Source organism: Sinocyclocheilus grahami, unplaced genomic scaffold, assembly GCF_001515645.1.
Source record: "Sinocyclocheilus grahami isolate Dianchi unplaced genomic scaffold, SAMN03320097.WGS_v1.1 scaffold363.1, whole genome shotgun sequence".
Classification (NCBI taxonomy): domain Eukaryota; kingdom Metazoa; phylum Chordata; class Actinopteri; order Cypriniformes; family Cyprinidae; genus Sinocyclocheilus; species Sinocyclocheilus grahami.
This window is the reverse complement of record NW_015505542.1, coordinates 154494-169548: the sequence shown is the minus strand read 5'-3', so window position 1 is coordinate 169548 and position 15055 is coordinate 154494. Positions and strand designations below refer to the sequence as shown.

Below are 15055 nucleotides of genomic sequence, written 5' to 3'. Positions count from 1 at the left end.
GCTTGATTGCAGTTGTTGCTGCTAAGGGTGGCCCAACCAGTTATTAGGTTTAGGGGGCAAACACTTTTTCACACAGGGCCATGAAGTTTTGGATTTTGTTTTCCCTTAATAATAAAAACCTTCATTTAAAAACTGCATGTTGTGTTCACTTGTGTTATCTTTTACTAATATTTAAATTTGTTTGATGATCTGAAACATTAAAGTGTGACAAACATGCAAAAAAATAAGAAATCAGGAAGGGGGCCAACACTTTTCCCCACTGGATGCAACGAATGCCTCGTTTATAATGGGTTTTCATGTTTTTGAATCATCGCTCCGGCCTGACAGGGCATCATCATAACATTTCCGTCTCATGCGTGAGGTATTCGGCCAATCACAACGCACTGGATAGCTGGCCAATCACAGCACACCTCGCTTTTTCAGACCGATGAGCTTTGTAAAAATCGACGCGCTTCAGAAAGGCGAGGCATAGAGGAGAAACTATGTATCCAGTATGTGGAAAATAATGTGTTTTTTGAACCTTAAACCGCATAAACACATTTCATTACACCAAATACTGTTCTTTTTTTGCAGCATCATATGACCCCTTTAAAGAAGAGAGTTTGGTGCCAGACTACCTGTTAATCTGAACCAAAGAGTCAAGGTTTGGATAGTTAGCCTAGTTAGTTCCTACTGGTAGATACCATAACTATACCGTCTGGCTGCAAAATGCTACTTTCCTCTTCCATTAATAACTATTCGAAAGTAACCATGTTGCAATGTTTGCAAAACAATTTTTGTATATTTTAGTAGGTATTTTACCAGAGCCTAATTTATTTATTTAGATTAAACAGCTTTTACAAATATTAAATGATATATAGTATATTATTATTTTCCTGTCTTCTCTCTTTGATGTCACAGCTCATGATAGTCATTAGAAAAGTGTTTGTGCACATTCAAGTTGTTTGAAAACATTATGTGCGTTGATATATTTTTTGTGCTCCTATAGTAGCATTTTACAGGGACATACATATCCTTCACCATGTGTAGCATTTTATGTATTCTTTATTTTTTTCCCTGAGGTCCCTGAAAATGGACAAGGTGCACCAAAAACAATTCAGTTTTTCATGTTCACTCTCCAACCTCTCACCGACCTTTAGAATTACTTATATCCTTAAGACATTGCATGTAAATGACCTCTGTTCTGCTAAACTTTTCACATCTGAAATGAGTTCCTACACAGAGTTCGCTATTTTCAAATGCTGGAATTCTTTGTAGAGATATGCAGAGCCATAGCTACTGCGCTTAGGACCATGTGATATTTCAGTTTTTCTTTTTTAATAAATCTGCAAAAATGTCAACAATTCTGTGTTTTTCTGTCAATATGGGGTGCTGTGTGTATATTAATGAGGAAAAAAAATAACTTAAATGATTTTAGCAAATGGCTGCAATATAACAAAGAGTGAAAAATTTAAGGGGGTCTGAATACTTTCCGTACCCACTGTACATAGAGCGCTGTTTAGCCACTTAGGGTTTATGTCAAAAGTGCAAGAAAAGCCTTTTTCCTTCAAATTTTCAATGACATGGTCCTTTTAACACTATTCCAGACTATATCACCCCATAAATATAGCCTCATTAACCCTTAACGATCACTTATTATCCGCTCATATTATCTGAATTGTAAATCCATGCTGTCTGTCTTTTTAACATCATCATAAAAGCTCTTTTATTTCATTAAGTGAGTTTAGTGCTGTGATCCTGCACCACGGGCCTGTAAAATCAGCTGCAGACTCACGGCTCAATAGCATGGTGTGCCATTATTCAGCTAGCTGTTAAAGCAGGTGGGATCTAACGCATTCACTGTGATGCAGGTAAAGTTAATTAGTGAGTAAGCAGTCTAGCATGGTGTTTCCCAGCTGTTTTTGACTCATGTACCCCAAAGCTTTGAGGAAATAGTTTTACTTGTGTGGATTTCAAATAGGTCACCTGTGAGGTTTCATTTCTGTTATGATGCTGCCTTTGCAAGCAGCAAGGAACCTCACTAGATTTTTTAGGAGAACATTACTTTGCATAAAAACTGTGTCTGTGTTATAAAGCTGCTGTAGTTTCACGTCACAGCTATGTGCTTGTGCATTTTTAAGCAACATTACTCCAGTCTTCAGTGTCACACGATCCTTTAGATATCATTCCAATATGCTGCAATTATTATTATCAATGTTGAAAATAGTTATGTTGCTTAATATTTTTGTGGAAACCATAATACCATTTTTTTCAGAATGCTTTGGCGTATAGAAAGTACAAAAGAACAGCATTTATTTAAAATATGATTTGTATTTTTTTTCTTGCATTTACAATGTAAAAGTCTTTAGTGTTGCTTTTGGTCAATTCAATGCATCCTAGCCAAGTAAAAGTATTAATTTCTTTTAAAAAATCATACTGATTCCAAAACTTTTGAACGGTAATGTCATTTTGAGGTTTAAGAACAGGGTCTTTTTGTCACACCTGGAATAGCTAGTGTATATACAGTTAGGTCCATATACGGTATATTTGGACAATTTTCATAATTTTGGCTGTGTATGCCACCAGAATAGAATAAAAATGAAACAATTAAGATGAAATTGAAGTGCAGACTTTAAGCTTTAATTCAAGGGGTTGAACAAAAATATAATATAAAAACAACAATTTTTATACAGTCCCCCCATTTTCAGGGGCTTAAAATGTAATTGAACAAATAAATATAATCATAAATAAAATGTTCATTTTTGATATTTTGTTGAGAATCCTTTGCAGGCAATGACTGCCTTAAGTCTGGAACTCATCATGGACATTACGAGAGACTGGGTTTCCTCCTTTGTGATGCTTTGCCAGGCCTTTACTGCAGCTGACTTCATTTGTTGTTTGTTTGTGTCTCTTTCTGCTTTTAGTTTTGTCTTCAGTGTGTGAAATGCATGCTCAATTGGGTTGTGATCAGGAGATTGACATGGCCATCACAAAATATTCCACTTTTTTTATCTTCAAAAACTCCTGGGTTGCTTTTGCGGTATGTTTTGGATCCTTATCCATTTGTACTGCGCAGCACCATCCAATCAACGTTGCTGCATTTGACTGAATCTGGGCAGACTATACACTTCAGAATTCTTCCGGCTGCTTCTATCTTCTGTCACATCATCACTAAACACCAGTAACCCAGTGCCACTGGAAGCCATGCATGCTCATGCATCACACTGCTCCACCATGTTTCACAGATCATGTTGTATGCTTTGGATCATGAGCTGTTCCAAGCCTTCTCCATACTTTTTTCTTCCCGTCATTCTGGTACAGGTTGATCTTAATTCCAGCTGTCCAAAGAATACTTTTCCAGAAGTGGTCTGACTTTCAATGTTTTTGGCAAAGTCTAATCAGGAAAAAAGGGATGTACATATTAAAGAGCTGTAATTCCTTAACCTTTTCTCCAATTTTGATGAGAAATTAAAGCAAACTCTGATTAAAGCTCAGAGTTTGCACTTTAACTTGTCTATGTTTTGGTCAACAGCTAAAATAAATATTGTGCCTGTGTCCAAATATATATATAGAACTAACTGTATGTAAGTATATTCAAGTCACACACTATATCAATATTATAAATTAAATAAAATTCAAATAAATGAGTATGTGATATCACAATAATACAGAACATATAATATCACATTGTATTCATTTATTTGAATTTTTTTTATTTTATAATATTGAGATAGTGTGATATTTGAATCATGCAGAACATCAAGTAAGGTTTTGTTTTCAAAGGCAATTTTTGGTCTTGTATTACATAATCTTACCAAGTTGTTTTGTCTTATTACATGATGAGGATTATTTTATCACTTTTTTGAGCATGAATCTATATTATTTGTTATTTTCAAACAGCCATTTTTAGCAGTGTAACACACAAAAGTCGTGCTTAACAAAACTCCATATACACAACCTATTGTGCGTTTGATAAGGCATACACACACACACACACACACACAGAGAGAGAGAGAGACGTTGTTTAATATTTATAGTGACGGCAGTGGTTATCATTATAAATATTTATAGTGATTTAGTTTGTATGTGTCTCATGAGATGAGGGCAACTCATATCTGCTAAATTGCTTCTTTGTTTTCAGTCTGTCTTTTGGCTGCAGTTTGTTTGCTTCTCTCCATGTCCTATTTATTATTTTCACTTGCATTTATACACGCTTTTCCTTCAGCCATTATTGCACTAATGGATTTCTGTCCCTTTGAGTGTGTATGTGTTTGCTGGTTCATGGTTTGAATCTGTGTATGTTCATGGGTGTGTGTTAATGGGTCTATGTTCGTGTTTGTTCATATTGACATTTGACTTAGAGACAGTTCACCCAAAAAATAGTTATTTTGGGTTAGAAAAACATTATTTTTGCATTAATTATTCTGTGAACTCTCATTTATGCATTACAGGAAGGTTTGAGTTTAAGTTGCTAAGCTACTGGTACTAATAAGCACATAAAATCAGAGCACACACACATTTGTTAATTAATTAGATTGTGCTGTTTTAATCAATGCTTTCCAGTTCATTTATAATCAACATTTCTCTCAACTGATTTTGGCTTAGATATTGACCAAAATGTTATCTTGAAAGCTTTGGAAAAGAGCCACTGGCTCAGCTCTGCCTGCTCATCTAGTGCCGATTTTTAGTTTAGGCACCATTGTTTACTGTTATTTTTCAGTTACTTGTAGTCTCATACCACATTTTTGTCTTGTTGCATTAAATCTGGTCCAGTTTGCAGCTTATTTGCACCATTATCAACCCACTTTAACTGGAAAGGTCTGAAATACACACACCACTAATAATACTCGCATTACAGTTGATGAAGAAGAGGAGAGGATCTGTACTTTTGACATAATGGTCATACTACTTTATCTAGGTTTCTGTTCTCAATTTTCTCTCTTTATTCTTTGCTTTGAGTCTTATTTTTTTCTTTAATCATGAAAAGGAGGACAGCCACTGATGATGGTCTGTCTATAAAGTATATCCGCTGGCTAAATACAGACCTCATATTCTTGTTGGCAAATCTCTCTCTCTCTCTCTATTCTGATGTAGTTTGGCTGTGTTGTTCCTGTCACACTCATTTTAATCCCTCTTTTTTGTTGTTGTTATGGCCAAATGTGAACGGAAACCTGATCTATCTCTCTCTCTGTCTCTCTCTCTGTCCACGGCACTTATCTTCATCCTCCTCCCTTTCTTCTCTCTTGAAATCCCTCTTTTACTTATTTTCTTATCACGGTCCTCCAGTTTGTTAAGACGTTCTTCTCGCGTGTGTGTGTGTGTGTGTGTGTGTGTGTGTGTTTATCTAATTGCTGTAATAGGTTTATTTAGTAAACAGTTGATAAGACTCAGACATCGCCCTGAGGCAGCACTTGTCTTCCCTGTTGTGTGATGATTTTATTTTTAAAATAGATAATGCACCAGGCAGGTATTTGGTGGAACAGAACTTAATTCCCTTTATTGAGGGAGAGGGGATGGGGAAAACTGTAACTAAAGCCTTTCTTCCTTCTGTGGTTGGTTCTTGGAAAAGCAGATCAATCTCTCTGAAGGGAAGACAGAAGAGATGGAGGGTTAGTTAAAGGTGTTCAGGCTACTCACGACCCCACTGAGCCTCCATCCATGCATTCAGCATCTGCTCGTCTCCCTGGCTGAGAGACTACTGAGGCTCCCTGTTAGAGGGGAAAAGGTGAACACCTGTGTTGGAGCTATCCCTGGTGCTGAACCCTCTTACTGGGTGGCCCAGCCCTTGTTGCTTCCTCTGATGGGGCTCTCCATGGTGCTGAAGGTGTTCAGGCTGCTTTGTGGGGGACCATAGCTCTTTCTGGCCACCACAATAAATATATATATATATATAGAGAGAGAGAGCTTCATTTTGATTGAAGCCATTTCGTCTGCCCACTTTTAAAGGCTACTGAATGCTGATGAACATTTGACTCCAACTGGATATTGTCACACTGACTTTTGGCAAGATTACACAACAGTCGCCATCGTTTTGTCTTCATGTCATCATTTTAACATAGTTGTTTCTTTGGTCTAATTCTGTTAACCTAAAAAATTATGAATTTCTATCTAATCAATTTATTTAAACCTCTAGACTGTTATTGAAAGTGTATACTTTGAATCGAGATATCGACAAACTTTATGTACACAGGTTTTATTGTCACGGTTATTAGGATTTATATGACTTTGCAAATTTTGATTGGTTTAAATGTCCGTGTATGTGTGAAAGAAATGCCAAGACAAAATGCTGTAAATGCTCTTTATGTTTGACATGTTTGGATATGTTTGTAATGTATTTATGTCTTATAGTCTTATATAGTATTCCTAGTTGCATATTTTATAAATTATTTTAAAATAAAGCTAATTATTACTACAGGCCAATCTTACCCATGAAAGAATTTTTTTTTTTGCTGCTTTAGAATAAATTATGCTAAAGCAGCATTTATGAATTATTTATGAATCACCTTTCTTTTTTGGACATGCCCATGAGAATGTTTAGTCCGATTGTCACTTGTGGAGACATTTTTCAGCTAATCTCGGTAGATTAGTGAGGCCCTAAGGGTCTCAGAGGAGTGTAGACCTCGATGTGTGTGTTTTGGCAGATTGCTCCATTGGATTAATGTTTCACTAACAGCTTAGTCACAGATTCACTTTGACCACCGAGACTAATACTATCTCACACACACACTCATTTGAGTGTCCTAATAAGTGGAATTTACTCAAAACATTTGAGGAAACTTGTTCCATCAAATTAATTAACTAATGGTGTCTCTCCAAACTTGTCATTAAGTTCACCTAATGTGCTTTTTTGAAAGTGTGAACTTTATGATTAAACTAATTGCAAGCAGATTCAGCTCAGTGTTTTTCTGCTCAGTAATTTCTGTTGATTGTTTCTAAATCATTGATTGTAAATTAACTTAATATGAACTAAATTAAAATCGTCATTAATTATATTGTGAAATATTATTGTAATTTAAAATGCCTGTTTTCTATTTTAGTATATTTTAAAATGTAGTTTATTTTGATTTTCAGCATCGTTACTCCTGTCTTCAGTGTCACATGATCCTTCAGAAATCATTCTAATAGGCTGATTGGTGTTTAAGAAATTGTATGTTATTATTATCAGTTAATTATCATTATTTTTGAGTTTTTTTATTCTGAGATATAAAGTTCAAAAGAACATTTATTTGAAATTGAATATTTTAACACGATAAATGTCTTTACTGTAACTTTTGGTCAATTTAATGCATCCTTCTCCAATAAAAGTATTTATTTATTAAAAACAAAATATTACTGATCCCAAATTGTTTAATGGCAGTGTGTATACACACACACACACACACACACACACTAAAGGCCCATCTACACCAATGATGATAGCTATAGCAGTAATGATAAAGGTATTTTTTTTAAATCGTTCTAAATGTAAAAGCATAGAGTCCACAGCACAAATATAACGATAATAACACAGAGGAACAATATAGTTGGAATCACTTTGAAAACTATTTTTTTTCCAAATGAAAGCCAGTCAGAATCCATCCTGCTTTAAGGAGCTTCACCATTTAAAGCAGCAGGTGATGCACATACTTATAATAAACAGAACGGTGAGGATGCTGATATAGTTATCATTTTAGTTATATTTGGTGTGAAGACACATAGCAATACATATCCAGATTATTAAAGCTAGAAGACTTTAAGGAAATTAAGTAAATATACAGTTATTCCAAAATGAGACATTGTAGTTGTTTTTGTTTGTTTCTGTGTTGTGGTCATGGCACTAACTGTTGATGGCTGTTTGGTTTGAGTGAATGAAAAGAGGCTTTTTTTGTTCTGTGGATGGTCTCTTGTCTCATCTATCACAGCTGGATCTCTATTGAGGGTCTCTCCTCACCCTGGTGTCACTTTCGCTTTCATTCACGCTGAGATGTTGTCTGGCACCTGTCAGTCAGAGAGAACCGTTTTTTTCAGAGTTTGGTCCAAACTATCAGGTGTGCATTTAGGCCTGTCTTCAGGCTGCTCCTCTGCTCTTTTTCTGAAGTTTAGTGTCTTTGTGTTTCTGTTGGGCTGCTGTCTGGAGATTCAGGTGTGTGTCTTTGGCAGACTGAGCAGAAGAGATGAGCAGGAAGAAGGGATAGAGGAGTGTGTGTGAGAGAGATAGAGAGAGAGAGATACTATCACCTCTGCCGTCCTCTCTCCGTTCTGATCCCTGTCTATCTCACCTGACCTGCATTAAGTCTCCTGTCATCATAGCGACGGTTGTCACGCTAACACCCGGAGCCCCGGCACTGTCATCACTGCACTTATGGGCCTGTCAATCACTCTGAGAGAGAGAGAGAGAGAGAGAGAGAGAGAGAGAGAGGGGTAAACAGAGAGAATTGTGAGGGCAGAGCCTGAGGAAAAGGGGAGGATTTTGTTTGTGCAAAAGGGCATGAAGGAGCAATAGAGTGGACAATGGACAGAGAAAATCACATTCTTTCATTTTTTTTTTTGCTTGCTGGTTTGTTCATTTGCTTATTTGCTGCTTTTATTTTTTATCCTGATGTTTGTTATTTCATTTGTTCATTTGTTCTTTTAATTGTTTGTAAAGTCCATAAATGAGGGATGTGAGGGAAATGAGATAGAAGAGATAGAAAGATGGAGTCTTTTGTTTGTTCATTGGTTTTTCTTTTTATACATTTTTTTTCTGTTTGTTCAGTTTATTCGTTTCGTTTCTTTTTTGTTCTTACTTTTGTTTTGTCCATTTGTTCATTTTCCTTTTTTCTGTCATTTGTTTCTTTGCTTGTTTGTTTGTAGAAAGCTGTATAAAGGAAGGCTATAGACAAGTCTGTTTTGTTCATTACTTTCTATCTTTTTTTTGTTCATCTGTTTTTCTCTGTCCCTGTTTGTTCCTTATATTCATTTTGTTCCTTAATTTTTTTTTTCTTTTTTGTTTGTTCAATTTATCTATTTGGTTAAATGTTTTGTCCATTTGTTCATTCTCTTTTTTGTTTTTTTGTTTGTTTGTTTTTTGTCCATTTGTTCGTTCTCTAGGCTATTTTGTTTGTTTTTCTGTCTGTTGTTCATTTTTTGTTAGTTTGTAGAAAGCTGTATAAAGGAAGGATACAGAGAAGACAAAAGAAAGAAAGATTGAGTCTAATTGTTTATTATTTTCTATCATTGTTAATCTTTCAGTTGTTCTTTGTCCATTTGTTCCTTTTATCCATTTTGTTTTTATTTTTTGTTCTTACCTTGTTTCTTTTGTCCATTTGTTTATTCATTCTCTTTTGTCTGTTCTTTTCTTTTGCTTCCTTTTTTGTTTGATTTTTGTTTGTTAGTTTGTCCTTTCTGTATTATTGTTTGTAATTTATTGTTTTTGTACATTTGTTCTTTTTCATTCTGTTGTCATTTTGTTCTTTCTTTCTTTCTTTCTTTCTTTCTTTCTTTTGTTTGTAAGTTTGTTTCTTTTCTTCACAGATCACACACTGATTGGCTGAATGCATTCAGAAGTGTAAGCTCATTGGCTGTTTATTCAATTATTGAGATGGAGGAAGTGAGCATTGCGGTCCATTGGTGTTCCACTCGTGTCACAGAAAAACTCTGGCAGCATTTCTTGTAACAAACTGTTTTGGCCGGTTGGCTGAATACACTGTAGAGTGGCACCAGGCGAGCGCTGGTCATAATCCACACTGAAAAACACACACAGAGGGTGAGGTCATCATCAGGGCATGGTTGAATCATGGATTGTAATAGTGTCACTGACAGCAGCACACACTCCCACAACTCAATGACCCTGTACACCAGCAGCACCGCCAGTCAACTGAAACCCCATTACCAGCACCCAGCCATGATCCATCACAGAACGCGCGCCAGAGAGAGAAATTAAATAACAAGCTCTTACATCATACGCTTACCTTGACATTAACATCAGCACCACAAAAAATTAAGTAAAACTGTAAAAGAACATCAAATTTGACATCCCATTTCAATGAGAATCAGCCTAAAATAATTTAATCAGAAGTACAGTCCATCACACTCTACAGGCACGAGCTCTGGGATTCACACACATCAAAACGGATTTTGTCAAATAACCCAATATAGACTCCGCAGGCAGACTCCTGCAAAAATATCCCATCAATGTAGCATACAACACTATATTAGCTGAAAATCAGACTTAAGACTATACATTTTTGGCAGAGCCTTGGATTAAAATGCAGCTATATCAGATCATTATTGAAATGCAGATAGAAAATTCAAACAACAAACAGAAATGACTAAATAAAAGAGCAAATTGGAATGAAGTCACACCCTTGTCATTGATAATGAAACAAGCAGTTCCAGTTCTGGATGCTAATTGGATATTTTCAGCCATGCTAAATCTGATTAACAGTCTTTAAACAAGTTTTGTTTTTATTTATTTTTTCTTAACGATATTGTGAAACAAATTTTACATTTTGATTTAGTTTTAATTTTGTTTAAAAAAACAAACAAGCAACAAAAATTTTAAATCATAGGAAGCTTGCGCTATTTTCACATGACCTTGCAATATTATATTCTTATTTCAGCAAGCAGCTTCTGGTAATTTTGATAGAAAAAGGTGTATTATTATTAGTCTTTACTTAAATTTTAATTAAATTTCATATAGCATATTTTTTATTTTATTTTATTTTATTTGTTATATATATATATATATATATACAGTATACAACAAATTGTGTATGTATGTAAAATGTATCTTGGAAGTCCAATTTTTGGGGAAAAACATTTTAAAATGCATACATTTATATTTATATATTTATTTAAATGTATTTATTATTTATGACACTGCAAATGGAGGGTAAAATCAATAATAGATAGCTTTTCACAGTTTTTGTCAGTTTGCACAGGATTGATTGATTGATTGATTGATTCATTCATTCATTGATTCATTCGTTCGTTCATTCATTCATTCAAGGTCAGGTTGGGAAAAGGTTGTTGGTACCAGGCTGCTACAATGATTGCTTTATAGGAAGATCCAGTTGCTAAAGTTTGTAAGGTTCATTTATTATAAGATGAACATTTTGAAAAGTGCTGTTTAAGACACTTACTAAGCGAGTAAACAACATTGTTTATACACATTTATGCACACGTTTGTGCACACGTTTATATTCGTATGTTTGTTTTTGGTCATATCCATTAAATATCCTATAATATTTTTATATTTGGATGGCTTGGTGTTACTCTTGTTTTCCACTAATGTTTCTGATGGTTTTAGTATAACCTGTCTCACTTATTATGGCCTCATTATTTTTGGCCTTAAAGGTCACATAAAGAAAACAAACTATGGTTGGTCACTTTAAATGTCATCAGATGGTCTCTCCTGTGTAAGCGGCCAGTTCTTGGCTGGATTAAGCTGCAAATTGGACCAGACGTCGACTATTGGCAAAGTCTGGCTACATAAGGCTATTGAGAATGAGACTGTGTATGTGTATAATTACAGCAAAAGGCTGCGGAAAACTCTACAGATCAGTTTCAGTCCACCAAATCAAGCCCCAATAACAACTGTCTGATAACAGACACCTGCACATCTGCTTTGATGGATTATCATTGACAAAAAAGAAAACAAATTCTCTCTATATCAGGATCTAACAGATGTTACACTTGCCGTTTGTGTGTGTGTGTTAGAAAAGAGAAGTTTCACTTGTCATATTCTGTTTTTCTTTCACACACACATACGCAGCTGCGCTGTTGTTTCTGTGGTGACTTGTTTTTTCAACCTTTTGTATTAATTTGCATAAAGATACAAGTCAGGTTTGAATCTGTTTCCCTTCAGCACTGAAGAACTTTATTTCCACATGCAAACACACACTTTATGCTGTCTATATGCTATTACACAACATCTACTTCACTGGGATATCTCATAATGTTCTTGTGCTGTATTTATTGTCAAATGCAGTGTCATTTTGGGCAGGTTTTATGATGCTGACGAGTGCCAAATTCAGCATCTGTCACTGTGGTTTCTAGAAACACTTTATTTCCCATTTTCAGGAGAATAATGTAACATGCTTTGATACGGAATGATTACATATTCATATATTATACTTATTACTATGGTGCATGCCTACCTTGACAGATTTTTTTGGTTGTGAATTGATTAATTCATAAATAAAATACAGATTGTTTTTCTGCAGAAAAGTGGATTATGCAATACCATTTTAAAGTTTAGTTTTTTTTTTTGAAGAAATTAATACCTTTAAATTGATCAAGAGTAACAGTAAAAGCATTTGTAAAATTGCCAAATTTCTACAGAGTTTCTATTTCAATTAAATACATTGAATACATTGAAACACATTTTCCACAAAAACGTCTTTTAACATTGATAATAATAAGAAATATTTCAAGCATCAAATCAGCACATTAGAATGATTTCTAAAGGATCACGTGACACTGAAGACTGGAGTAATGCTGGAAATTTCATTTTTATTTTAGTTTAAGATTTTATACATGTTTCAGTTTTACATGTTTCATGCTGGCAACATTTCTAAAGTTTTTCATCTAAAATGTAGATTTTATTACAGCTTTATTAAGGATTTTTAATCATTTCTGCATTAAAAATTGAGTGCCACATGTCAGCTTCTGTCTCAACCAATGGCTTGAGTTTGGGGGCAGGGCTGCCTGACTATTTTACCCAGTATTTTTGAATTATGTATATTTATGCTCATTAGATTATCACATTGTTAGCTTAGCGATGAGTTAAGTCAAACTTTTTTGTAATGAATTGTGAGTCAAGTCTCCAGTGCATGCACTTCTGTATAATATGTGGAGTTGCTGTCTTTATAGAGTCGAAATAGACATAGAATAGACATCAATGCGGCTCACTGGGGTTTAAACAGCAGCAGAAATAAGGCTGCGTGAGTGTTGAGGTGTGGGTGAACATGTCAGTGAGACCACTTATGTGTTGTCACTCATCTTTTACTTTATTTTCCTTTTCCTTTTATAAAGGCAGTTCTGACAATTTAAGAGGTGAAGCAAAAGCTTGTGTTGTTTTAGGACAGAGGACAGGGCGGCCAGTTCATGCCAGCCCATCTGGTGTGAGGAGAGTTCTTCCCCTAATGGTCCTTCCTGAAGAGTGACCGTGCGTGTGTGTGTGTGTGTGTGTGTGTGTGTGTTCAGCGTTAATCGTGCAGAACAGAGTACTTTGTAGGGTAGGACAGGGGATGCTGACACCATCATCTCAATATTAAAACACTGAAACACACTCAAGGATACACAAACACACACATTCACATACAGAATGACCAAGAGTATGCGTCTTGATGATGCTCATGGCTCTCTGTTTGTGTGTTTCTCTCTGCAGGCCACGGATAATGACATTGGCACGTTTGGAGTGGTTCGGTATTACTTCAGCGATGAGCCAGACCAGTGAGATTATCATTCATTAACATACTGTGACCTTTCACACTGATACAGCATCCTGTTTAATTCATTAATTTCCTCTGATTAATTTAATCCACATCTCTGTAGATTTGCATGCCTTTCTCTTCTGTTTCCGTAGACTGATTTATTCTGTGGCTGTTTCAAATGAAATACTACCACACTGTTTACTGCATGCCACACAGTACATAATGTATACTGTCATGCAATATTTTATGTTTATTTATTTTTTCAAGTTGAAACATGTATGAAAGCATGAAGGTATAAAACATTATGCAACCACAAAAATAGTAGGTTTATAATGACATCACTATACTACACACTTAATTCGATGAGCAACATCCTGTTATCAGCTACGTTTGGTAGTAAAATGGTTGTTGCATTTATATTTGTATCCATCCATCCAACCATTGTCATTTTAATAGAGTGTCTTCAGTAGTTAGCAGTAAACCAGTTACCTCACTTGAATATGTTCGTAGATTTGTGTTGGATTTTATCTTGGGAATGGACATATAAATATTTTATTTGTAAACCTCATAGTTTTTTGCTAAACCAGTAGTAGTACTGACAATGTCGTGTAAACATGGCTGAAGACACGAAAAGTGGAGGAACAGAAAAACTGATTCATTTACGCTGGAACCGCTCCGATTGATTCTAACTCGTGACTTCAATCGTTCAGTTCTAGCAATTCACTAACAAAAAATATATATATCAAAAGAGCATTTCATTTTCGAATTTCGACATCGCTTATAATGATTTTAAAAAGCAATGTATAGTGATGGGTGAAGCGGAGCTTTTCGAAACTCCGAATCAGTTAAACTATCACATTGCAAAATAATTCACAGCTCTACAATTGGAACATGAATCATTTAATTCAGATTGGGACTTCAAAGCATGTATCGCGAATCACTTGATTTAGATCGGGACTTCGGAGCAGGTTTGCAAATCTTTTGATTCAGATCAGAAATTGGGAGCGGGTTCACGACTCATTTGATTTAGATCGGAAATTCGGAGCAGGTTCGCAAATCTTTTGATTCAGATCAGAAATTGGGAGCGGGTTCACGACTCGTTTGATTTAGATCGGAACTTCAGAGCAGGTTCGCAAATCTTTTGATTAAGATCAGAAATTGGGAGCGGGTTCACGACTCGTTTGATTTAGATAGGAAATTCGGAGCAGGTTCGCAAATCTTTTGATTCAGATCAGAAATTGGGAGCGGGTTCACGACTCATTTGATTTAGATTGGAAATTCGGAGCAGGTTCGCAAATCTTTTGATTCAGATCAGAAATTGGGAGCGGGTTCACGACTCATTTGATTTAGATCGGAACTTCGGAGCAGGTTCGCAAATCTTTTGATCAGAAATTGGGAGCGGGTTCACGACTCATTTGATTTAGATCGGAACTTCAGAGCAGGTTTGCAAATCTTTTGATTCAGATCAGAAATTGGGAGCGGGTTCACGACTCATTTGATTTAGATCGGAACTTCAGAGCAGGTTCGCAAATCTTTTGATTCAGATCAGAAATTGGCAGCGGGTTCACGACTCATTTGATTTAGATTGGAACTTCGGCGCAGGTTCGCAAATCTTTTGATTCAGATCAGAAATTGGGAGCGGGTTCACGACTCATTTGATTTAGATCGGAACTTCGGAG

The 15055-nt window shown here is 35.5% G+C and overlaps 1 protein-coding gene across 1 annotated transcript in view; it reads left to right on the top strand.

The window, feature by feature from the left end:
- The window catches only part of cdh23 (cadherin-related 23), a 293565-nt gene that overhangs the window by 200410 nt on the left and 78100 nt on the right, over window positions 1-15055 (top strand). Inside the window, exon 13 of the mRNA XM_016230112.1 lies at window positions 13331-13395. Within this exon, the coding sequence (XP_016085598.1) occupies window positions 13331-13395 (65 nt within the window). The remainder of the gene's footprint in view (window positions 1-13330; window positions 13396-15055) is intronic.